This window comes from Engraulis encrasicolus, chromosome 21 (assembly GCF_034702125.1).
Source record: "Engraulis encrasicolus isolate BLACKSEA-1 chromosome 21, IST_EnEncr_1.0, whole genome shotgun sequence".
In the NCBI taxonomy this organism is placed as follows: domain Eukaryota; kingdom Metazoa; phylum Chordata; class Actinopteri; order Clupeiformes; family Engraulidae; genus Engraulis; species Engraulis encrasicolus.
The window spans coordinates 27,596,140-27,620,894 of record NC_085877.1 but is presented as its reverse complement, the minus strand read 5'-3'; the positions used below and the strand labels follow the sequence as shown (position 1 = coordinate 27,620,894).

General features: G+C 41.6%; 1 protein-coding gene across 1 annotated transcript; it reads left to right on the top strand.

Annotated features, from left to right (window-relative positions):
* The first annotated feature begins 684 nt into the window (after positions 1-684).
* On the top strand, positions 685-10,635 carry zgc:92594 (uncharacterized protein LOC436996 homolog). The gene is made up of 8 exons (XM_063187291.1): positions 685-821; positions 1,972-2,925; positions 3,875-3,970; positions 4,420-4,562; positions 4,903-5,065; positions 5,258-5,280; positions 5,692-5,834; positions 10,006-10,635. Exons 2-8 carry the CDS (start codon positions 1,972-1,974, stop codon positions 10,470-10,472), a joined length of 1,989 nt encoding a protein of 662 aa, XP_063043361.1. The 5' UTR covers positions 685-821; the 3' UTR covers positions 10,473-10,635.
* Positions 10,636-24,755: the final 14,120 nt, after the last annotated feature.

Below are 24,755 nucleotides of genomic sequence, written 5' to 3'. Positions count from 1 at the left end.
GTGTAGAAGGCTAAACCAGGGTTTTGATTGAGATGTCTGCACACAACATTTAAATCTTTTTGTTTTTTGTCATGTATCCCATGTCAGAACTACGTTTCAAGGATCTCCAGGATCTCCAACTGGGTGACTGAAATCTACTACGCAATGACCAATTTCAAGAATTAAAGTAAAGAAACTAACTGAGAGGGCGCCAATAACGCAACCAACTTGGTCTGCATTGCAATATGCAACCTTGCGTCCTCCACTTAGGGTTGTAGACTGGCCTCACGTTTTGCAGATGCCCTACCTTTGTGGAGAAAAGAATTAAGTTTCCCTGCTGTCAGCCAAGTCAAACATTTTTGGGGGGACTATTCGTCATTTACTATCCTGTTTGAAAATGAGAAAATTTACAATTGAACTTTTGCGAGATATTGAAATATAATGCTGTCAGTGATGTCATCACGACATATTACTTCCTCGTACGAGGCCACAAGCACAGGTGGAGGACGCAAGGTCGCATATTGGAACGTACAAAGGGTGTAATGATAATAATAATGTATTCCCCCACCCTGCGTGCTCTATCCATCACTCTTCTGCTAGTGTGGACAACAGTGCCCTCGTGCGTAAAAAGCCTGTAGGATGCCCAAACACTTTTGTTGGCGCATTGGTTATCATGTGCGCGTGGACAGGGGTAGCCTAAAGTTAAAGGTAACGAATAGTAGGCTAACTGTGGGCACAGGTGCAGTTCATCGAAATCACACTCACTTACAGGATTAGTCTGTAACCACCACACCACACTATTTACCAGAAAGTGAAGACAGCGTTTCTCGAGAAGCCAAACGGTGAGTAGACAGACTGCGAATGACGACGAAAGTAGTGCGTTTGGTCTGATGTGTTTCGAGTTTTGGTGGATTTTAAGGAGATTTATCTGATAAGCGTTAATGGTACAACGAGAGTACGGAAGTTTGAAAGAACAGTTTGTGACTGTGTTAAATGTAGCCTACCGTTAAATTAATTGACACATTGTTTTCAGGTAGGCCAACATAAAGTTTTGAAATTTACCAGTAGGCCAACCTAATGCATCGTTATTGTATGCCTACATTTTATAGATGTTACCCGTCAACTGTCCATTTACCGTTGATGGCGATGCGTTCATTGTGTTGGCTTTTAGCACAAATCGAGACATTTCTAGACTCCATTCGCCCCTTTTTATTTTCCACGAATAGGCTACAGGTCCAAGAAATGGCCTGCTTATTTCTAAAGTGGAGGGGCTGTCTGCATGTGTAGAGGTTGATGCATGTTAATGTTTTTTTTTTAATCTTTCTGTGGCAGACCCAAGCCAAGATTTATTCAGTGCGCTATATACTCGGAATAACCGCAATTCCATAATATCATGCCACCAGTTCCAATTGCGCTTTCCCTTTCGTTCTCCTCATCGACTTGCTTCAACAGTGATTGTGATTAATGGCTGGGTTCCACACTCCAGTGATCTTCATTTCTTCTGTATCGCCTTTTTTTAGAATCTTGGTTTATTTTCCCTCACCTCCCTTTTTATCCGGTTAATCACCACTGCCTGGGTAGGACCACCAATCCCCTAGCAAATAGGCCTACCCTACTAATAACATTTCCTGTGCGAAGCTTGGGGGTGTCTTTCTTTGAGCGTTTGAATGCCTAATACCTCTCAGCCTTAAATATTGACTGTCATTTCCAGTAACATTCCAGTTCCAAGTCCAGTTTTTACAGTAGGGGGCACAACATGAGACGATGTGTGTGTGTTTAAGATATTCCCCTCTGCTTTCTGTCATTCTGCTGATGTGGTGACCTTGACTAGCACTTGGTCATGTGTAAAATTGTTTTTCAGCAGCCAATGAGATATGTTTGGAGTTCTGTCTGCTGCACCTTTAGGGTTTGCCTTTTCCCTTGTGCTTTCCCATGTGTGTGTGCACAGTGTTCTGATGTGTAACACTGTTCTTTCACCTTCCCTGTCCCTAGATGGCGCTGTGGCAGCAGCAGCACGAGTCTTCCGGGATGCTGGAGGGCGAGCTGACATGCGCCGTGTGCCTAGACTTGTTCAGCGACCCGCACCAGCTGCCCTGCGGCCACAGCTTCTGCCTGCCGTGTCTGCAGAACCTCCAGCGGGCCGGCAGGAGAGACAACAACGGCCGGGGCTCCCGAGCCTCTTCCTCATCTTCATCCTCTTCTTCCACTTTGCTACGTGGTCGGGTCTGCTGTCCCGAGTGCCGCCGCCACACCCATCCCAACACGGTCGTCCGGCGCAACTTCAAGCTGGCCAACATCGCCGACCACTACCGGCAGAGAAGGGAACAGCAGGAGCAAGATGAGGACCAGGAACACAATGGAGGAGCCAACCTGCAGGGGCTCTTGGGAGAGCATGAGCGCGAGAGTGGAGATGGTGGTGAGAGTGCAAGGCCAGGGGCACGTTGCGACTTTTGCCCCCCACCGGCAGAGACCGCAGGCGACTGGTCGAGTGGCCCAAGCATAGGCGTATACGCGTCGTTACCCTCTTCATCACAACACTCCACCTCCTCTGCCAGAGGTCGCCCCATACCTGAGGGTGGTGATGGTGGTCGGGACTCCTTCAACCCTTCCTCCTCCTCCTCCTCTGTCTCCTCTTCCTGCTCCTCAGCCGTTGGCGCCACGCCGCCGGGCCTGGCCGTCAGGACGTGTCTGAAGTGTGAGGTGTCCATGTGCGCCGAGCACCTGCGGCCGCACCTGGAGCTGCCGGCGTTCCGCGACCACCTGCTGGTGGAGCCCCACCGCGCCCCCGGCCGCCCGCACCCCGGCCTGCGCCGCTGCCCGCAGCACGGCCTCCCCCTGCGCCACTACTGCCAGAAGGACCGCATGTGCCTGTGCGGCGCCTGCCTGGGGGGCGAGCACAGCCACCACACCATCAGGCCGCTGGATGCTGTCCTGAAGGACACAAAGGTAATGTTGGGGATTGCTTTTTACCTTCATTTCATAGGTGGTGACAGTATGTTAACTTAACCTTAACTTATCCTGAACCAGCTTTGTAGTATAGGCCCCATGTTTACCTGTACTGTACAGTATGTGGATATTGTTGTAAATGCATCCATTTGAGCCTTTTGTTTACATGTAAGAAATATCCCTACATTTAAAAAAAATTGAGTGTTCAAAAAAATCCACTTTGCCGGATCAAAATATCTGTTTGTAAAAATATCTGCATACGTGTTACCAAGGCCCTAGTGTCTGTCACCACCCCTAGATGTATCCAAAATGAAAATATTTGAAACCTTAATGTACGTACATGCTTTTATTGTCAAAATGTTTGTCACATGCACCTGAACTAAAACAAAACGACAAAAACATACTACACCAGCTTGTTTTTTTTAATGTTAACAATATGCATTGAAAGTGCTGTGTGATGATTAGATATTGGATCATGAATGCACTGCCACAGTGTATCATGGATGGGCTGCAATACCCATGAGGACCCAGGTTTAGGTTCAGGCTGGGTCATTTCCCAACCCTTATCCCAGCTCCTTTCCATTTCCTGTCTGTTCTCCACTGTCCTGCCAAATAAAGGAGCAAAAAGGCCCTCAAAAATGTTTTTTTTTTTTTTAAAGGAATTGGATAATAAGTTTCAAACACGCATAATGTAGCAGTGGAAGCTTCTGTGTTTAGCTTGGGCTCAGTAGCATGGAACTGTGGTGAAGAGCATGCAGGGGCCCCACGACAGTCACCTGATCATGTGGAAACAAAGGGAGCTGCCATGACAGTTGCTACCCCGCCCCTACTGCTTTCTGTATTCTTTAAGTCCTTTTGTTTAGTTTGTTTGCTCCATAGATATGACCGATGTTCTTCCCTCTTCCCCTCCCTTTCACATGATTTTTTTGTCTTTTTGTTTTCACCATAGGCTTCTGTGCAAAGGAATCTCCAGACTGTGGCCAGAAAGATTAACAAGGTTGAAAAGACACTGCAGGATTATCATGAGCAAACGCAAAAGAACAAGGTTAGTTGTGTCTCACACTGTACTGTACTGTACTGTACACACACGCGCGCACACACACACACACACAAAGGAAAAAAACGCAGTAATGTTGTTGAAAATGAGTTACTATGATTTTAATGACGTATACATCAAAATATAAAATCTCAACATAAAAAAACAACAAAACTGGCCCATGTCAATAATTTACCCAATAGTACTCAACAGAATAATTTTAAAGTCATTTTACTCAGTTCAGAGCTTTTGGGAGCACAAATGTTGATTTGTTGCTTTCCATGATTGTGTAATGTGTAGAGCCAGAAAAGAGCTTTTCAAATAAGGTTTACCTGCTTCAATGCTTCGCTTCATCACTAAAAAAGGCATACCAAGTTTCATGAAAATCTGTGGCGTTCTGGCCCAAAAAAGTGTCTGATTTGACACAGAATAACCCCATCTGTATTTTCCTAACATAGGCCTTCCAAGACGACGTTGACTTCCGCGTGAGTGAGCTGGGGAATGCGCTGCAAGGACAGATAGCCAGCCTGCTAACGGTCCTGCGCGAGACCACCCGCAGCTTTTGTGGCACTACCACCCCCCATGGGAACACGCACTCACTGTATGTATTGAGATTAGTGGTGTATGTTTGTTGTATGTTATACTGTAGGTTGTCCTATGTTTTATGTGTATAGTATATGTATGATGTTTGGTCTGTGCAATGTATGCAGTAGTGAGCTTCTGTGTTGGATCTGTGCAATGAGTTTGATCTAGAAAAAATGCTAGAGCCCTAAATTCTCTTGATGATCTACTTTACACAAGGGGGGCAATTGGCACTAGCCAAAATGGCTGTCAGAGTTTGAACATAAAATATTTAACTGTGGAGAACATTTTTTTTTGGTCCTTGGCTGGTAAAAGGTCCCACGTTGTGATGTTAAATTCCACCTGTGCTGTAATCCTAGTGCTCACCATGGAGACGGTGCTGAGAGTTCTGCTGGGAATGCTCAACACGACCAGCAGGGGGAGACTCTGGCCTGGATCCACCGCGAGGAGTCACAACTGATGGACATCAGGCGTGACCTGCTCATCCTGGCCAATGAGAGTGACCCTGTTGCTTTCCTCAAGGTGTGTATGTATGTATGCTTGAGTATGTGAATGTCTAGGGGTTTTCAGAAAGTGTGTTCAACTCCTAACTGTTTTTTACAAGGTCTTTGGGTGGGAGTGACCAGCAACGTCCATTCATCAACCATCATTGTTGTTAATGGTATTGTCTGGCACCTTTTAATATATGTAATTCTCTGTCTTTCCTGCCTAAAGGAGTATGACTCTACTGGAAACAGGTAAGCATCCATCCGGTTTATGTAGGTTCATTTGTGTGTGTGTGTGTGTGTGTGTGTGGTGTCTGTGGGTGGGGGGGGCGGGGGGATGTGTGTTGCTGTGTGCTCTGTTAAAGCAATACTCGGCCATTTTTTGGCAACCCAAAATCTACCTCCTCCAAACTACATAGAAGAGATAATTTAATCATATGGGACCAGCTAGCAGCTGGCTAGCTTGGAACTAGAATTAATATCACTAGAATAATGTCTGGAAATACAGGAGAAAGGGAAAACTCAACCATTTAACTAAGAGGGAGATTTAAAATGAGCTCATTTCCAGAAATGGGGAGTATTGTTTTTTTTCTGAAGGAGCTGCTTTATATTTCTTTCTACTGTGCATAATGACACAAGGCCTACTTTTTTGTTCTCATGTAGGATTCAACGGCTCCTGAGGCGGCCGTTGTTCTCCGGACACTTCGGCGTAGACCGGCTGGCCCTGGCCTCCAACATGGAGGTCAAGATGGTGGACTTCATGAACGTCCTGCAGCGACACGGCCAAGGACTCATCGATGCCATCTGTGAGTTCAGATACGTGTGTACACTGTGTGCATGCACAGTTTAAAAAACTGTTTAGTCCCTGGTCCCTGTGGCATTATGTACCATAGATGCTGTTTAATCAAGCATACAACCCTGTGTACTATGTACTTGCTCTTCAGGCTTAGCGTAGGGCCTGGGGACCATTCCATCAACGGCGGTAACCCCAAATCCGAGCTCAAGTCGGTAAACTAAGCTATTTTTAGACAGAGATCCGTTCCATCAGCCTTGCTAACCTGAAACTCAGCTGAGTTGCCACGGTAATTTATGCTCCAACGTTAACCTGGTAGCTCCCAGGTTTAACACCAGGCTAAATGAATCAGTGTTGCACAAAACATGAACTTGTAGGAAACAGCTGTCACAACGGGCACGTTCCGCTTGATTCCCGCCATCATTTTACGAGATCAAAGCGAACCAGTCACTCTATTTTAATAGTCTATGATGTGATCATGCCAGTAAAAACAATAGTACAATAGTACAATAGTACAATAGTTACCATTGTCTTTCATTTCGAGGGATTTCTGATAATCAGCACATTTTAAAAAACATTTATAGTGTTTATTTACCAAGATGATATAGGACAATTATTTCCATGACTCTGAAGACGTGAATGGCACAGTGGGCAGGTGCGCTGCGTAACAAGTGGTTGTCCCAGGTTCAAGTCTTGCATGGCGACATGTTAGAAATGAAAACTTTATACGTTTGCCTATTCTCTCCTTTGATCTCGCTTCGTGGCTGGCTTCATTTGCTGTCAAGCAATAGGTCTACCAATAGGCCTACCTTAAATGTAAACCTTTAGGCTATTTTCAACATAGGCAATAAAAAAAAACGTCTTCACAACCACCTTGCAGATGCCTACGCTTGGAGTTTGCATTGCAATGATTCAATTATCTCTGCCTAACGTTTTACCCAGTCTATGCCTTTTATCATAAAATAAATTCTTCTGAAAGATAAAATTAAAACACCTTAGATGATGCAAGCATTTTATTTTTGCGCATTGAAATGATGGCAGTCAAGGTTCGGACGAGACTCTCCCTTTGATAATTGAGTTATGATCTGTCATTACGCATGGTGGGGATTGAACGCTGGTCTCTCAATCAAAGTGCGGTTGCGTTACCGCTCCCCTACAGATGGTCGCCTACCATCTCTGATAAAGACTTGATTTGACAAGGCATGCCAGAGTCTACAACATGATCGCATTTTCGACAATCGTCGATATGGACTTCCCATGTACAACGTGCACGAGCGCAACGCCAGCTTTGATGAGCGCGGCTGAAGTGAAACTAGCCAAGACGCAGCTGATCCTCAGTGGTGGAACGGCGTCTGCCTCAAGTTTAAGCTGCTGTTAGTTGAAACTCCACTTTTGCGCGTAAGCGCCGCTGAATTCAGCGCCAATGATGGAATGGTCCCCTGGTTCAGGCATTTACTGCATTGTGCATTTCTAGGCAAACATACATACACACAGGGCTCTAAATTAACGCCCGCCAACACGCCAAATGCGGGTGAAAATTCATTTTGGCTGGTAGAAAAAATCATCCACTAGTCAAATTGGCCGGTAGCGCGCGCCCGACTGAACGTTAAACAGCTGCCCGCACAGATCTGTAGCTGCCGTCTGATGAACGTTAAAACGTTGCATACATTACCTATGAACATTAGTCCTACCATCATGATGTAGCCCACACCCATTGGCTGACCGTTAATCACAATAACGCAGTCTCGCATCCATTGGCTGCGTGTTTGATACCCGCGCGCTGAAACTAGTGTTGATAAAATATTTTCAATATTTTCACGGACTTGCGCGGATTACTTCGGTTTTGTAGGTTTTGGTCAAGTAAAAAAGAATGTGGCAGTGGTTAAAGCAAGGTTACAGTGGTGCTCATATGTTTACATACCCCAGCAGAATATACGCTTTCTTGGCGATTTCTCTCAAAATATGAAGGATTACACAAAACCTTTTTTTTCACTCATTGCTAGTGACTGGCTTAAGATATTTATTAGCAGTATTCTGTGTTTACTCTTTCAAAAGCATGATTACAATCCAAACTACCCAAATGACCCTGTTCAAAAGTTTACATACCCTAGTTTCTAATGCTGAATATGGCCCTGTTTAACATCAGGGACCGCTCCAAATTGTTTGTGATAGTTGTGGATAAGGCTCTTAATGTTCTCTGATGACAAAACAGCACATTCTTCCTGGCAGAATGGTTGTTTCCTATAATACCTTTGGGTGTCTTGCTGGAACCTCACATTTGAGGTTTCCCCTCAGTGGCTCGATGATGTTGAGATCAGAAGAGTGAGACGGTCGCACAAAAACTTCATTTTATTCTTTCTGAAGCTAATGACGGGTTGATTTGGCTTTCTGCGCTGAAATATTGTCATGTTGGCATGTCCAAACAATGGGCCATGTGCAGATTCTAGGCTGATGAGTGTCAAGTTTCCTCCAGTATTTTTCACTGGGCAATGTATTCATCATTCTGTGAGTATGGACCAAAAGTGTAGTGCATTTGTAACTCAAATGTCCCCATGACATCAGTGGTCCATAACCATGTTTCACAGAAGGGATGGTGTAACTTTCATCATAGGCTCCGTTGACTGTTCTCCAAATGGTACTGGTAATAGTGTCTGAAAAAAGTTCCATATTGATCTAATTTTTCCAAATGACTTTGTCACATGCATTCTGATGCTTCTCACTATGCTATTTGGTGTATCATATGCAAAATAACATGTTTGCATTTTGTAGTAATGGCTTTCTCCTGGCGACCCCCAACAGCCCATCTTTCCTCAAGTGCCTCTTTCCTGTACAGTTTAAAACATTTTTTCATGTTGTCCTACATTTCACCTGAAGTTATTTTTTGGTTGTCCTATGCCTCCTGAACAATTTCCCTTGCAATGATCATTGCAATACAATGATTCCCTTGCCCATTGGCTTGATTCCAAACAAACCCCTCATATTGAATTTCTGAATTGAAATTCCAACAGTGCCAACATGACAATATTTTGACACAGAAAGCCAAATCAACCCATCATTAGCTTCAGAAAGAATAAAATGAAGGTTTTTGAGTGACCATCTCACTCTCCTGATCTCAACATCATTGAGCCACTCAGGGGAAACCTCAAATGTGAGGTTCCAGCAAGACACCCAAAGATATTATAGGAAATAACCATTATGCCAGGAAGAATGTGCTGTTTTGTCATCTGAGAACATTAAGAGCCTTATCCACAACTACCACAAACAATTTAGAGCGGTCCTTGATGTTAAACAGGGCCATATTCAGCATCAGAAACTAGGGTATGTAAACTTTTGAACAGGGTAATTTGGGTAGTTTGGGTTGTGATCATGCTTTTGAAAGAGTAAACACAGAATATTGCTAATAAATATCTAATGTCAGTCACTAGCAATGAGTGAAAAAAAGGTTTTGTGTAATCCGTCATATTTCGTGAGAAATCGCAGAGAAAGCGTATATTCTGCTGGGGTATGTAAACATATGAGCACCACTGTATGTGTCGATGAATGCAAGTAATAGCAGCGTAACTGTTGTGACGGTGAAATAGAGTATTGGTGGACCGCAAACGGCTTGAGTGAGTGGAGGAACAGGACAGCTGTCTGTCAAAACAGTGTCGTTGTCGTCAGAAGCCGTAGGTGTGCGTGCGTGCGTGCGGGTGTTCTCTCCTATCCTTCTCCTCTCCGTCTCCTTCTCCTCCCTTCATCTCTTCTTCCCTTCCCCTCTCTTCTGCGCATTGTCCATGGTATTTGGCCCACTGTGTGAAGTGATGCTGTGTAGGGGATATGAGGTTTTGCAGTGTTTTGTTTTGTGTGTGTGTTTGGCTAGTGTATGTTGAAAGTCTGGTATGTGTGTGACATTAGTGTTGAAGGCATGCTGTGTTTGTGTGAGTTGTGTGTCTACTAGCCAAATTGGCTGGTGGTGGAAAAAGTTAATTTATAGCCCTGCATACACACATCAATGAAATGTATTTGTGAATGTGTAGCTCTTATCAGGTGCACGTGCCTCTTTAAAACAAGAAGACAAAGCCCTCATTAAAGCCAAAAGCTCACTCAATAACAAGTCAGGTTGAGTCAGGAAAGCCATGCAGAGAAAACGTTTACCGAAATACTTTTGTTCCTTTTTTCCTTTGCTAATGTGTGACTTTACTTAGATGCGATGCACTATGAAGAGCAACTGGAAAATGAACCAGATGGAGCTGCTGAGGAAGAGCAAGAGGAAGAGGAGTTTGAAGTACAGGAAATGGGTGACGAAGAGCAAGCCGAGGAATACCTTCCCGGACAGGAGGAAGACGACGGGGACAACAATTGGTCAACTGATGATCTGTACGAGTTAGAAGAGGAGGATGGTGAGGGCGTAGAGGAGGAGGAGGAGGAAGATGAGGAAGAGGAGGAGGAGGAGGGGGACATGGAGGAGCAGGAGGAGTTAGAAGAGGAAGAGGGGGAGGAGGAGGGGGACATGGAGGAGCAGGAGGAGTTAGAAGAGGAAGAGGGGGAGGAGGAAGAGAATTTGACAGATGATATGAGGCCACATTTATTGTACACTGTGCAGGAGGATGATGACGAGGGGGACGATGAGGGTGACGGTACTTTGATCATTAATTTGAGATTTCGGTCCTGACCTGCATGAAGGGTAAAACTTGAGTTTATTTGAGATAAAAAAAAAAAAACATTTCTAAATCTATGGTGAACTATTTCTGTATTTTCTAAATAAGTGTGAATAGTTATCTATTTATGTTTGTTGCTTTTCTGAATCACAATAATAAAATAATATGCACCTTGCATTCATGCTTATTATCGTTTCAATGTTCTTTACAAAGGCCGCCTTGAGGTAGAGGTCTTGCGTTGCCTACCTGGTGTAATTGGATCATTAAGAAGAACCCTTTAGTAAAGACGTTTGTTTTCTTTCCATAATTTTTTTCTGTGATTAACATTTTTATTAATCAGACAGATGTAAAAATGTAAGACATAAAGCATAACTTTATACAGCGGGCAAACTTGGCTCATACAATACACAGTTTGAAAAGAAAAAGAAGTAATACAAATTAAAATACAGACATTGACAACATTTTAGACAATTCTTCCATTACAAGGTCCCATGAGGAAATGGTGTGGGCTTTGACTTTATTTTTTGTTTTTTAATTATTCCATGAATCATAAAATTCTGTAAATATTCAAAAGCGTATTGCTACCATATAGTATTCCAAACCATCAGAGATTCAATGCATGAGTAAACATTCCACACCATGCATGTACACAGCCTCACTCATACATAGGTGTTGCTTTAACCTTAAGACAATGTACCATTATCCACGATAATACCTAGATAAGGCGGTGTGTATGCCTTGTATTTAGCTTTTAGAAATTTTACATTTTTCATTTCTGTCACTTTAATGTGCTTATACAGTGCCCTCCATAATTATTGGCACCCCTGGTTGAGATGTGTTAAAAGCCTTAAAATAAATTCAGTGTTTATTGCAGAAGAATACTGTCACACTGAAAAATTTAGGAAAATGTAGCCTTCAACTCAAATGAATTGTAGGAAAATAAAAAAAATCCCTGACTAAAAAATAATTCTTTTTCATTAAATCACCTGTTCCACAATTATTGGCACCCTTAACAATTCCCAGGAAATAAATATAATTGAAGCATTTCTGTCATTTCTACAGTAGTTTACAAAGTTTACCAGAGTATGTAGGAACATTTAATTAGTAATTCATCACTTCCTGTTTCCCTGGGGTATAAATATGACGTGACACCTGAATGCTTTGAAATACCAGGACATTTTAAATCAAAATCTGTTGCCCTCTGCCCGAAAGCTGAAGATGGGTCGTCACTGGGTCTTTCAGCAGGACAATGACCCTAAACATATGGCCAAATCTACACAGAAATGGTTCACCAGACACAAAATCAAGCTCCTCCCATGGCCATCTCAGTCCCCAGACCTCAACCCCATTGAGAACCTGTGGGGTGAGCTGAAGAGGAGAGTACAGAGGAGAGGACCCAGGTCTCTGGATGATTTAGAGAGATTCTGCAAAGAGGAATGGCTGAAGATCCCTCTTTCTGTCTTTTCCCATCTTGTGAAACATTATAGGAGAAGATTATGTGCTGTTTTGTTGGCAAAAGGGGGTTGTACAAAATATTAACAACAGGGGTGCTAATAATTGTGATACACATTATTTGATGTCAAATAATTATTTCTTTATGTGGGATTTTTTCCCCACTGAATAAATGCACTTGTATTGAAGGTTGGATTTTTCTCTTTTTTTCCATTAAGGTCCCATATTATTTAGAAAAAAATAATAATAATTGGAAGCTAAAAAACACATCTTAACCAGGGGTGCCAATAATAATGGAGGGCACTGTATATCCTGTAATAAACATGTGTTAAAATGTATAGATTTAGACCATCTTACACATGGGATATTTGGATATTCCGTAAATGCATTTTGTTTGCACATACAGAGTTTTAGGTCCTTAAAACGGATAATGCCCCTGACACATCAGTGTTAATATATATATATATATATATATATATATATATATATATATCTCCACATGCCGCGTTTATATGTAAATGCATTTTTAAAAATCTGATTTTAAAAGTACCTACAAATGCGTAACCAAGGATTTAGCAGCTGCATAGACAGACCCATCTTGAAATGTGTTCATAAGGCAACCAGGATAGATTGATGCATGGGTCTATTGAGCAAAAACTAATCTGGTGTCCCTGGACCCTCTGATTCATGTTTTGCAAGATCCTTATACAAGTAATTGTCCATCTCCTGTAGGACCTGGCAAAACTCAATCTGAGCGGAAGCCCCCTTTCTCTCCACCATGTCAAGGAGGAGCACATTCTTCTTGGAGGGTGTGTTTTTGGCTTGGATCTCTTCCATCTCCTCTCTATTCAGAACTCTCTTGTCGACAAGCTCGTGTAGTATTGGGTCGAGGAGTACAGACAGCCTGTATTTCAGAGTCCCTTTGTGCTTCTGAAAGAAATCCTCAGTCACACCTTAAGATAAATGAAAAGAGTTTTGGCATGCATGTGGAAAGTCAAACAACTCCAAAAGTCCATTTTGCTAAATGTTTATGGTCAACATAACTAGTATGTATATGTGGTGGTTGACTGGAGAACGGGCTAGGGCCAGCTGTAGGCTAGCCTAGTGTTAGAAAAGTTGGTATGAGGATCATAGGGCTTTGGTATGAGTTCTATACCAGTCAGAGTAATACGAGTAAAGGGAAAATAAGTGTTCCCATCCATGTCTGAAGTGACCAAAAACATTCCTCTTGTTTGTGTGTGCTGTACATGCTGCGATTCAATGATAAAGTTGTACTAGTATCAAGCAGGCAGCTGGCATTTACAGGACAGTTCCTACATGCCCTCCAGTGCCACTTAAGACCAATTTAGCACAGAAAGGAAAGTTAAAGTAGACTTTTATATTCTAATGGCATTTAAAATCACTAAATACTTATATCTTAACAAAAAAAGCAAACCATTGAAAGATAGTTCTACATCACCTTACCTCACATCCGGGTCCAATCTCTGGCACTCAGAGAGAGAGAGAGAGAGAGAGAGAGAGAGAGAGAGAGAGAGAGAGAGAGAGAGAGAGAGAGCGAGAGAGAGAGAGAGTAGTATATAGGTAGTATATGGGGCACCTAAGTCTCCACCCCTTCCGGGCGGCTTGTGGGGCTGGCAACGGAAAAACTTTTGACTGGGCTGTAATGGACTGATCAAAGCTATTTTCCGACCCACCTCGCATTTCCCCGTCGATCACACATATGCTGTGCCTCAGAATTAATAACAACCAATGGTGTGCTTGTTGACTTCACTTGGCAAGCGAGTTTTGAGTTGTGTGTGTGCAAAAATGTGTAATTATTTGGACTACACAACAGACGTCGCATGTCCGACGTGCAGCCACTTAAGCCACGGTGCAGCGGTAGGGTTGGCTGTGCCTCGGTTCACGTCAGATATGCGAGGCGCACGTGTAGTCTCCAACACAGTTTTGCACAAAAGCTAAAATAACGTTTCTTGCGTGCCGAAAATGAGTGGTCTTACGACGCAAATCCAAACCTTTCAAATTCACTGTCATCATATGTGAAATCCGAAGCACATGCCAAACGGGATGAGGATTTAGCTTGACTCGCTCCATTAACTCGCATTCAAAATTTTGCGACCTCCAGCCCCATAGATCGGAAGTAGAAGGGCGTGACTTAGGTGCCCCATTGCATAGGCCCTATAGGTAGTATTTTGCCAGTTCCAGTCCTATGTCTTATACTGGTTCATCGTAACACATTTTTTATTTTGACAGCCAAAGTCCACATGGTGTACACTTGGTTTCAATAGAATCTTTAGCTGAAAGGAACAGTCCACCCTTTTTTGATTTTCACATATTTGCAGTATTTCCAAGCATTATTGATGAAGGTGCATAGGCTATCATTTTCGTCTAGGATTGCGTTGCAATATGCGACCTTGCCTCCTCCACTTGCGCTTGTCTCCTCATCCCGCCTCCCGGCTCCTCCTCCGTGGAGAAAACGATAAAGTTTCCCAGCTGTCAGCCTAGCCACAATAACTTTTAAGGGACTGTTTTTCATTCACCATCCCAATTGCAAATTAGAAAAAGACTCTACAATTGAGCTTTTGCAAGATATTGAAATATAATGCTGTTGTCAGTGATGTCATCATGACATATTACTTCCTGGTACGAGGAGAGAAGCAAGTGGAGGAGGCAAGGTCGCATATTGCAACGCACTTTAGGTATTTCCATTGCCTAGTTTGACAGTATAGACAAATTAAGCGTAGCAATGCAAGTCTATGTGAGCAAACAAAACATCATCAAATGTACTGTACTTATAAACTAATTAAAAAATAATGTAAGATTCACCAGAGTGCAAAACAGCTATTTAATCCCATCCTGTGATCACTTGTGGCTTGATGCTAATGCTCCCATTTACTTCCAGTGATTATGCTAAGATATGCTAACAATTCTGATACCAATAAATCTAAGTAAATGGTATGCACATTCATTAATAATGCTTGACAATACTACAAATATGTGAAAATAAAAAAGTTGGACTGTTCCTTGAACAGACCAGAGCACTGGTTCAACCAAAGTTTAATTGAGCTTCAGCTGAAACTAAAATTCTCAAGTCAAAATTGTTTTGTCTTTTAACAATTTGATCAATGAAGGAATTTGCTTGTCGTATTGATTAAATTAAACCGTCATTTATTAATTAATTGTATTGCTTATCAGCTGGGCTTAGCTAGGCTAACCACAGCAATAGACTGAGAGCCAATGAGGACAGCTACAATGATATGTTGTGACCAAATTATTTAGCTTGTAGCTGATGTGCTGATATTAAACATAATTCTTCATGAACCCACATTTTGTAGTCACTTAGCAGCATCATAAAGCTGGGGACATGCTTGCTGCAGAATGAACGAGTCTTTGTGTATTTTTATGTCAGTTTTGCGTGCGGAAGAGCACCAGACGCAAGGTACGCAGACGTGTGCGTACGGTATAATATTAGCCGATATGCTAGGGGTGATCTTCTAAAACAGTGTTTCCCAACCTTTTTTGTCTCACGTACCCCCTAAACCTCTTAGTTGTGCTATGAGTACCCCCTAATTCATGTTTTATATCACTTTCTCCGTCCTTATGTGACTGCCCCATTCATTTGATATAAAAATAACATTTTTCCAAGTACCCCCTGCAGTGTGCTCGCGTACCCCTAGTGGTACACGTACCCCTGGTTGGGAAACACTGTTCTAAAATTCCATGTTGAGGTTGTAGAAGAGACACACAATGATGGTAAGAGTCCTGTTGGCTATCCAGCTACATGTTACTGTACCTTCAGAATTTTGTGTAGCACTGAAAGCTCTTTTGCAAGTACTGAATTATTGCACTCGGTCGCATGTGGTTGTGTGCGTAATTTAAATCAGACAGCAAGCATGTTCCCGGCCTCATGCCACTATTTTGTTATTGGGTGGTCATCTTTCAAAGGACTTCCTTCAAAGTTCACAGCCTGCCTCGTGAATTCAGGGAAATGACAAAAAAAAGTGGGACAAACATACGTACATCCAGATGACCAGGAGCACTTGTAGAATCCACAGTCCCCCCCCCCATCAGCTCAGCTCAGTGTTTGGTCTCTGTTATTTTTTGCGCTCATGGTTCCCCCTTCCTGCCACAGGCCACAGATGCATTGCAAACATGACCTATTGCATAGGCCTACTACTAATGTCATGCAAAGTGCTGAGTGATATCATAGATCAGACCAAATACCAAACCTTATTACCATTCGTTTGAAAAGGAACAATTTCTCCCCGTTGTAGGCTTAGAGTGCATCTTAGCATCTACTGTAAGTATCTGGTACGTTTTGTAAATTTCAATATAGGCCTAGTAAATTATTACTCAGGCCTACTTGCTCATTGATTACTATACACCTGCATGGGTACACATCAACACTCAGAAACACTGGTAAACAGATTCGCTATTCCATAGGCCGTGAAAGGGGTCCCAGAATTGGGAACACATTATATTCAGGGCCGGATTAATGCACAGGCTAGATATGGCTGCAGCCTAGGGGCCCCCACTTGCGGTAGTACTTACGATATACTTTTACTGTAATGTTCAATTATGTGTTTAATGTCTGTGTATGTTTTCTATTTGTGTATTTAAGCTGACAGACACCTTAATTTCCTTCGGGATTAATAAAAGTACTCTACTCTACTACTCTAGTCTACTCTACACTTGCACGGGCCCCCCTCACTGACTGGACAAAAGTGAAAAAAATGCAGAATTGTGACATTATGCAATATTGAAAAACTCATCTGTTGTGTTGAGTGCAGTTGGTATACATGGTACCCTTAATTCCTAGCTCCTAATTATGACACTGGCTATGTAAATTTGTCACGAAAATTGCCTTCCGCTGGGCCCCAAAGCAGCCTGTAGCCTAGGGGCCCCAGGCCATCTTAATCCGGCCCTCATTATATTGCATGTTTTGAGAGTGTCCACGGCCTGGTCAAAGTTGTCCTTGGCCCTGCTTGCAAGATACTGTACTAAACTACCCGCTACTATACTACCGTATACTGCTATACTACATGACCGGTGTATACCATACGGTAGCCTACTATTGTATTCCATTCTATTCTATTCTATTCTGTAGTATATTATAATAGGCTTGGTCAAAGGGAAAACTCATTTCATGCATTGACAAACAAACACTCAATAGAGACATGACTCAAGAGAGTTAGGTTAGCAAATATATTTTAATATATAATATTTATATTCATTTTAGCACAATGACAAATGGCATCATTTCAGTTTAGTCGATTTTTTTTTTTTTATTCATGATATAAGCCACATTTGTAGGTATATTTAATATACATATATTTAATACCGTGATTCTCTTCTGTCGCTGCCATTGTAAAATAGAGTTGTTGTCTTGAAAAAAGAAGCCTAATAAAATCTAACAGCCTTTTAGCCCGAGCGACATGACACTTTGGGGTAGTGTTAACTGTGTGACGTGACTAGGGAAGATCACAGACATTGAAAAACAGTGTATCCTAAACTCTCTCATCATGCAGTCTCCTGTCGTGTTGGAGAAGAGGGAGGAGGCTTTTCGATTGGTTGACAAAATCATCAAGCAACGAAGTGAAAGTAAAGTTGACCCATGAGAGGCCAGATGGAAAAATGTAGAACTAAAAAAGTGAGACCATGTTTGTGACTTAGGTAAGTTTTACAAAGAAAAGACTCACTGATGTGTCCCGACAAGCAACACAGCCTCCTTTCCCCCCCGTCATCTTCTTGACATGAACAGAGACAGAAGTATCTGATTGAGATAGAGCTGTAGCTTAATAAAAGCCCTGTTTTATTCGATGCATGATGCTAGTCTGAAATTATTCCACAATTGAAAAAAAGGAGAACACGTGACAGAAAAGGGAAATGCAAAATAAAAACGGAATCTGTTGCAAGTACTGCCATGGCTCCTATGTGTTAGTCTGGAATAGTTGCACAGCAAATCCTACTCTATTCTCTCATTTGGAAACGGCACAGACTACTTTGCAGTCCGGTGTGCTCACATAGTCCACACATTTTACTTCTTTTTTCCCATCCCCACTCTTTGCAAAACGACCAAAACATTTTAATTCATTCTGCCGAATGGAGAGGGGAAATGAAAGGGGAAAGAAAACAGGAATGCGCTCACTGTACTTCACGTTCAACTCCACTTCACAGTAAACTAACCACAGCACCCCCAACAACTAAAGGAATAGAAAGAACACAAAAGAAAATGGACTACACCCGTCACCTCAAGAACTGAGCTCACAAACACTACACCACTAGGGGGCCTAATGCAAATAAACTATGCACATCGAAAGACTGTCTGTCTGTTCGTGTTGGTCTGCCTGTCTGTCTATCTCAAACACCCATGTAGAAGACAATTGTTCTTCCTTAAACTGTGACTTTTTTCTTTTTTTCTTCTTTTACCTCCGCCAAGGAGGTCATGTTTTCAGTTCTGTCAGTCTGTCATTCTGTTTATCTGTCAGTTAAGCAACACAAAGCAAACATTTCTGAACACTGTTCTGATTGAGAAAGCAGTTAGATTTAGGTGGTGATCGGTATCATTGTCTGGATCCTGAGATATTAATTGAAAATATTCTTCAGCATGTTGTGCTGGGACCTGAACTGCCTTGGCGGAGGGCTGCACTCTCTCTCTGTTTTTTTTTTTTTTTTTTTTTTTAAATACCGGTATTATTATTTCAACTTTTCTGACTCATTATGGTGTATCCCATGTAAAGTCCAAACTACTCTTTCTCAGGAACTATTCTGGTGAAATTATGGTTGGCACTTTGAAATAACAGCATCTTCTAAGTGTAATGTGTACTGTAAACATTAAACTTCTTACAGAATAAATAATCTTTCTTCTGCCTTATTTTGTTTTTCTATCCATAGCAATTAGCCTCCTCAATACGCTAACAGTCTGTTTCATCATATAACAATGATCAAACCTTTGTGCACCATGGTTGCAAACTTCATTCTCTCTTTCTCTCTCTTTCTTTCTTTCTTTCTTTCGCTTACTCATCTCTCTCTGTATCTCTTTCTCCCACTCACTCTCTCTATCTCCCTCTCTCTCTCTCTGCCACACACCTACCACCGTTCACTCATCTCTTCACTTCAAAAACCTAAAAAGCAGACTCACACATATAAACCTCCATCCTAACCACTCTTCCAACATTTGTCTTTTTCTATTCACATATCGGAGCACATTCAGGACCCATCTGGTCATTAATTCCTCTGTCGCCATGGCATCATTAAACCCTTCTCCCCATCTACCCTCCCCGCTTTCAACCATACCTCAGTTCCTCAACCATACACATAACGCACACACACGCACAAGCGGACAAGTTCAAAAAACACTGAGGCACCCCAACCCAAAGGACAAAACTACCTCTCCAACCGCACTCTTTACTTATGTCAGCATATATGAGGTAAAGGTTGGGGGAGAAAGGTCTGGACCAATTTTGAACCAGTAATAGGACAGCATGTCCTTCGTCAGCTGTCATCCTTACTCTCATAGGTAACTAATATTTCATTGACCAAATGTTACATTTTAAAACACCCCCCACCAACACCAACACCAACACCACCACCACCATCAACAGCACCACAAATTCTGTAGCCACGTGGACAGCCAAACAGCAAACAACTGACGCCACAACACCAACTGCTTGCTATCTCATCATTTATCTCATCACCACTGTACTTACAAAGCTAGACGACAAAGCTAGACAACAATCCCACGTACTGTAGCATGTCGACGCACACAACTGGGATTTGTAGAACTCATTTAAAAAAAAATGCTTCCCTCCAAGACCTCTCAATGTTGCCTACCTGCCTTTCAGCGATACATGAGCTAATGTGAAATAAAAACAAAAATGACAAAACGTATACCACATGAGCTGGTTTAAAATGACATATTACGTTTTTTTTTTCTTTTAAAGGTTTCTTGCTTTTACACCCATTGGCTTCATAACGTCACATTGTCACAATTGAAAAGCTGAAAAGCAAGTCTATCAGTTAAAAAAAACAGTCCACGAGAATCATACACAAAGAACAAAACTAAAACCAGTGAACTGGGAGAGAGGCTTTTGCAATCTACACACAAGGGTCACTGTACTGCAAAAATGACTGACTAACACTTGAGGTCTAATTAGTGATTAAAGCAAAACTAAGTAGTTTCTGTCTACAGTTGCCCTGCAGGTTGGAGCTGGATGTGATCCTCACCATACTGTACATATACAGAGATATCCCACTTTGGACTTTTTTCCCACGTGACATTGAACATGTTCAATTCTATGCATTTGAAGTAGGCATCCGGTGGCACAGCCATGAACGTGCACCCAACTGTTTTCTATGGAAATGGTGGTCGATTTTCCTGCTTTGCTTCAAATTTGTCTGACGTACTTGTGAAAAAAGGCTAATTGAAAACATGTACACCCCAGTTATTGCCCATATAGGGTGGTAAAACGAATCCCAAAGGGCGCTCCATCCTGTTTCAAGTTGATAAACCACTATAACAAGTTTGAAAACGTTTAAGGAATGAACAAACTACTTAGTGTTGCTTTAACAATAAGGAACTCAGAAAGGACATACACATGTTCCCAAAAAGGATCAGTGAAATATCTCAAAAGCAAAACAGTTCCATTGACAACAAAACAAATCTGTTGAAATCATACCAAAGACTATTTTTTTCTCACATTAGTAAATAAATGTGGTTGTCCCACTTGTTGTATCCAGTTAGTAGACACATTTGAATACATAGAATAAAAAAAGAAAAGAACATAGATGTGCATTAAATAAATTAATCAATAATAACAATAGTAATAATAATAAAACACATTGATATAAATTCACAATATATATATTTACAACTCAATCTAAAGGAGACACATATAGGGTAAAACCCAGAAAATATCTTGACACAGAAATCCAATAATGACATTCATAACAAGTGTGTTATCAAGCTGTCATCATGATGTGAGCTAAGTCTTGCCATCTGAGTTTTATCTTACATGTATCATTGATGTGTTTTCTGTGACTGTGCTGTATAGAATAGAGTTTGGTTCAGCCTCAAGTGTGTTAATATTTCATCATGTTTGTAAAGCAGGTCGTTAGATGAAGGAGAACAAAATAAAAACATTTCAAGTTAAGCATCCTTGGTTATATACCTTGACATCGACTCAAAAGCATTTTTGTGTGTACTTGTGTGTGTTTTTGCAGCATTATTATTTTTGATATGTACTTGATACACTGACATCCTAATTTTAGATTTTTTTTCTCATTAATGCATGGTAATTCATGGTAGATGCTTTACAAAATCACTATGCTTGTTTGAATGACTTTATCCTTTTTGTCCAATGCAAACATCCAATATATGAAGGAGTTCTTATACCTTTCTCCCTTAGATAATCGAAAGAACCAATCCTCCTTATCTGGCTCCTGCTTTACATGCCTGTGCACAGTGTAGATTCATTGTCTCGACACTGCATAGAAATCTCATTTGAACGTTTATTTTTTGTGAATCAATACAGGAAACATGGATTTCCAAACATGTAAGTAGGTCAAAGGATCCGTTAGACTAGATCACGGGTGGATGGGTGGGTGTGTAGGTGGTGGTAGAGTAACATCTTCTTGTATTCTCTCTGGTAACATTGTGTACTAAACACCCATCATAAATAGCTAACTGGCAAAATTGTACACCGACCATGACCAGATGTGACACTGGTGTGGTGCTGAACCAAAGTTAGTTGTAAAATCGGGACAGTCCCGGATGGCATCTCCAGTTAGTTCTACAGTTACTATGAACCCTCCATATTAGCCATGCTTGGCTAAAGGCCTCACCACGGACCACCCTCGATTTAGTTCCAGCCAATCGTTTGCGAAAGTGAAAGCTGATTGACAGAATGGATCTGACCACACACTCTTCAGAACGGCATGTGAAAAGAGATCACAAATTTGATGCAGGTGGATTGAGCCCTTGTTTTTTGTCGAGTCTGGCTTGGCAAGCAAAGTCGTGGAACAGAGAGCACAGTGCTAACGCAGAAGTCGGTCGTTGCGAGAAAGAAACCAATTGTTTTTGGTGAACTTCTGCATGTCAATCAAAATACATTTACACATTTACGTTACACACAAATACGGCAGCCATTATTTTTTTCCACCATTAGGAGACGTACAGTAGTGTGGACACTAGAAGAACATGCAGATGGAGCAAACACCTGTTTAGCCCAATAGATCAAGACCAAGATTCACGAATAGCCCGAACCCTGCACATTTTCCAAAGATCTGTCGAACTGGCAGATGACTAAGTCGAAAAACAAGACCTATGCTAAATGGCAGCCATCTACAAAAAGATAAGGAATCTGCAAAACCATACACTCAAAAATCAAACCCAATCGTAAAACAGGCTTAGGACTGAAATGGTATTCCCTCCAAAACTGTTACTGTACGACACAAATATTGTCGATCTTCACTGTGACATCTTAAAAATGTGTGTTTAAATATATTTGCTGTTGTGAGAAAGATATGTCTCCTCTCTGCTAAATGACTACTCACTACTAAAAACTCAAACCCTCCAACAGATTTGTTTCGTATCAGACAGGCATGTAGCAGACATGTGGTCACAAATGTCACACTTTTAGGCCTACAGGTCAATATTTTGAGTAGGCTTTTTGGGACAGATTTTGTATGATTTGACCGAAAGCATTAGACAGGAGCATTGTGATGCCCACTTGCAATCCTCACATTAACTGTTGAGCAAACATTGTACTTTACTTAAAAAAAAAAAAAAATCCTCAAGCTTGTCTGTGAAGATTCTCATTCACCCAGCCATGATAGTCAAAAGAGTGTGAGGAAGTGGACTTTGATATGAAGTTTGAACCTCTAAACAATGTCATTTTGACCGTCTTGCAATGAACAACACAGATTCCTATCCTGATCAGTCTCAGATTGGGCGGTTTCCCACCCAATTGGGCTGCTTAGGATGGCCGTCTGTGTGTAAAAAAAAAAAAAAAGGGCAAAAATGACATTTGGGCAGGTTTCTCTACCAATTCATGGCTATAGAAGTCAATAGAATATAATTCAAATTGGGCAGGATTTAGTGCTTCCAGGCGGGTTTTGAGCATTTTTTGGGCTGGAAATCATCAGCCTCATCTGTCAACCCTGATCCTGATATAGGCTGACACTAGCCCTGTAGGTCATAACAGTTGAACCCAACGTAGCCCGCTAGTCACCCCACTACTGTGTTAAGCTCCAAGACTATTGCCACTTCTTTGTGAACCTGAGAGCAGTGATAAATAGCCCAGAAAATCTATTTTGTTTAGCATCCAAACATTTACTTGGCCCACCAGAGCTCACATGATCTCAACGCTAACCAGGTACGATGGGAACTGCTTCTCTTACACAGGGTCAGCAGAGCCAATCAGGGAGCTTGTGAAATACAATCACAAGTCAGCTCGCTCTACCAGCATGTTTGCACTGTCACCATCCTAACATTCTTTGACCTCTCCTTCTGTGAAGGAGTGTTTTCGGCCCAATCTTTTCCCCCATACATTTGCCATCTTTTTTATATATATATAAATGACAGAATAATTTGACTGCATCCAACACGAATTTCCAAAGAAAAAGTGCTCAATATTAAATCTAATCAAATGTGTATCAAATCTGACACTAAAATGTGACATAAGAAGGCTAAGGAACAGAAATGCATAGCATATACGGGCATACATGAAGCTAACACAGCCAGCACAACACTAACTAGCAAACGAATGAACAAACAAACAAATAAACCACAAGACATCTGACCAAATAAAGACATTGAAGTCATTGGCACTGGAACATGGATGGGTGCAAGGTTGCAAAAGTGGTAGAGATGGAGAAAGTGGGTGAGGATGGGGGTTATAGAGACATTGACACCAAACTAGTCGGTACAAATGCAAAAAATCACCCATCTCAGGGCAAGATACCAAACATAATTTTGACTCTTATCTGGAAGGATTACAGAGTAAGACTCTTCTTTCATCATTTTTTCCTCATTTTCATATCTGTGATCAATCGTACTCCCAAAGTTTAAATGTTAAATGTTATGTCAAGGTTATGACCAGGTCCTGTTAGTGGTTTTTCCCGCATTGGCCCTCTTCACTAATTGAGGAGTAAAGTTTTATTCCCCGGTCCTAGAAATTTACACAAACATTCTACAGCTCGCGTAGAACGTTGTGTTACAAATACTTCAGAATATATTGTGACATCACAGATTTTTTTCTAATCACGTTATGTGTAGTAATACTCCTCAGAGGGGTCAATGTAATGATCACACAGAACAAAGCAGAGGAGTGCAAGCAAACACATTCACATATCAAAACATACTGTCACAGCTTCCCAATTGCTCTCTATATCTCCCTTTTTCTCTCTATCTTTCTCCCATTACACTTTACAATATATCTGACATGGCATGTGACACTTGTGCGTGCACACACACACACACACACACACACACACACACACACACACACACACACACACACACACACACACACACGCACACGCACACACACACACACACACACACACACCAGCATGGCAAAAGCAACAGTCTTCTTAGGCTGGGTTATGAAACACAGTGAGAATCCTGTCTGTTATGAACAGTCTTACTGTGGCGTTATACACATGTTATAGCCAGATTGATTAAACATGTATTGCATATGTACTACACATGTATGTACACATGGTTATACACGTAGGTTTTGGTATTGTACTGTATCTACTCCTCATGCAGTCCTTGAGCATATCTTATGTTAGCCAATAGTTAGCTCCATGGAATATACGGTTTAAAATGCTTGTTGTTTTTAACA

Bases quoted from the DNA above. Each gene is read 5' to 3' on its own strand.
- zgc:92594 (XM_063187291.1), top strand. From the start codon at position 1,972: ATGGCGCTGTGGCAGCAGCAGCACGAGTCTTCCGGGATGCTGGAGGGC. The intron at 5,066-5,257 runs GTGTGTATGTAT...TCCTGCCTAAAG, and splicing joins ACCCTGTTGCTTTCCTCAAG to GAGTATGACTCTACTGGAAA. The intron at 5,835-10,005 runs GTGAGTTCAGAT...GACTTTACTTAG, and splicing joins AGGACTCATCGATGCCATCT to ATGCGATGCACTATGAAGAG.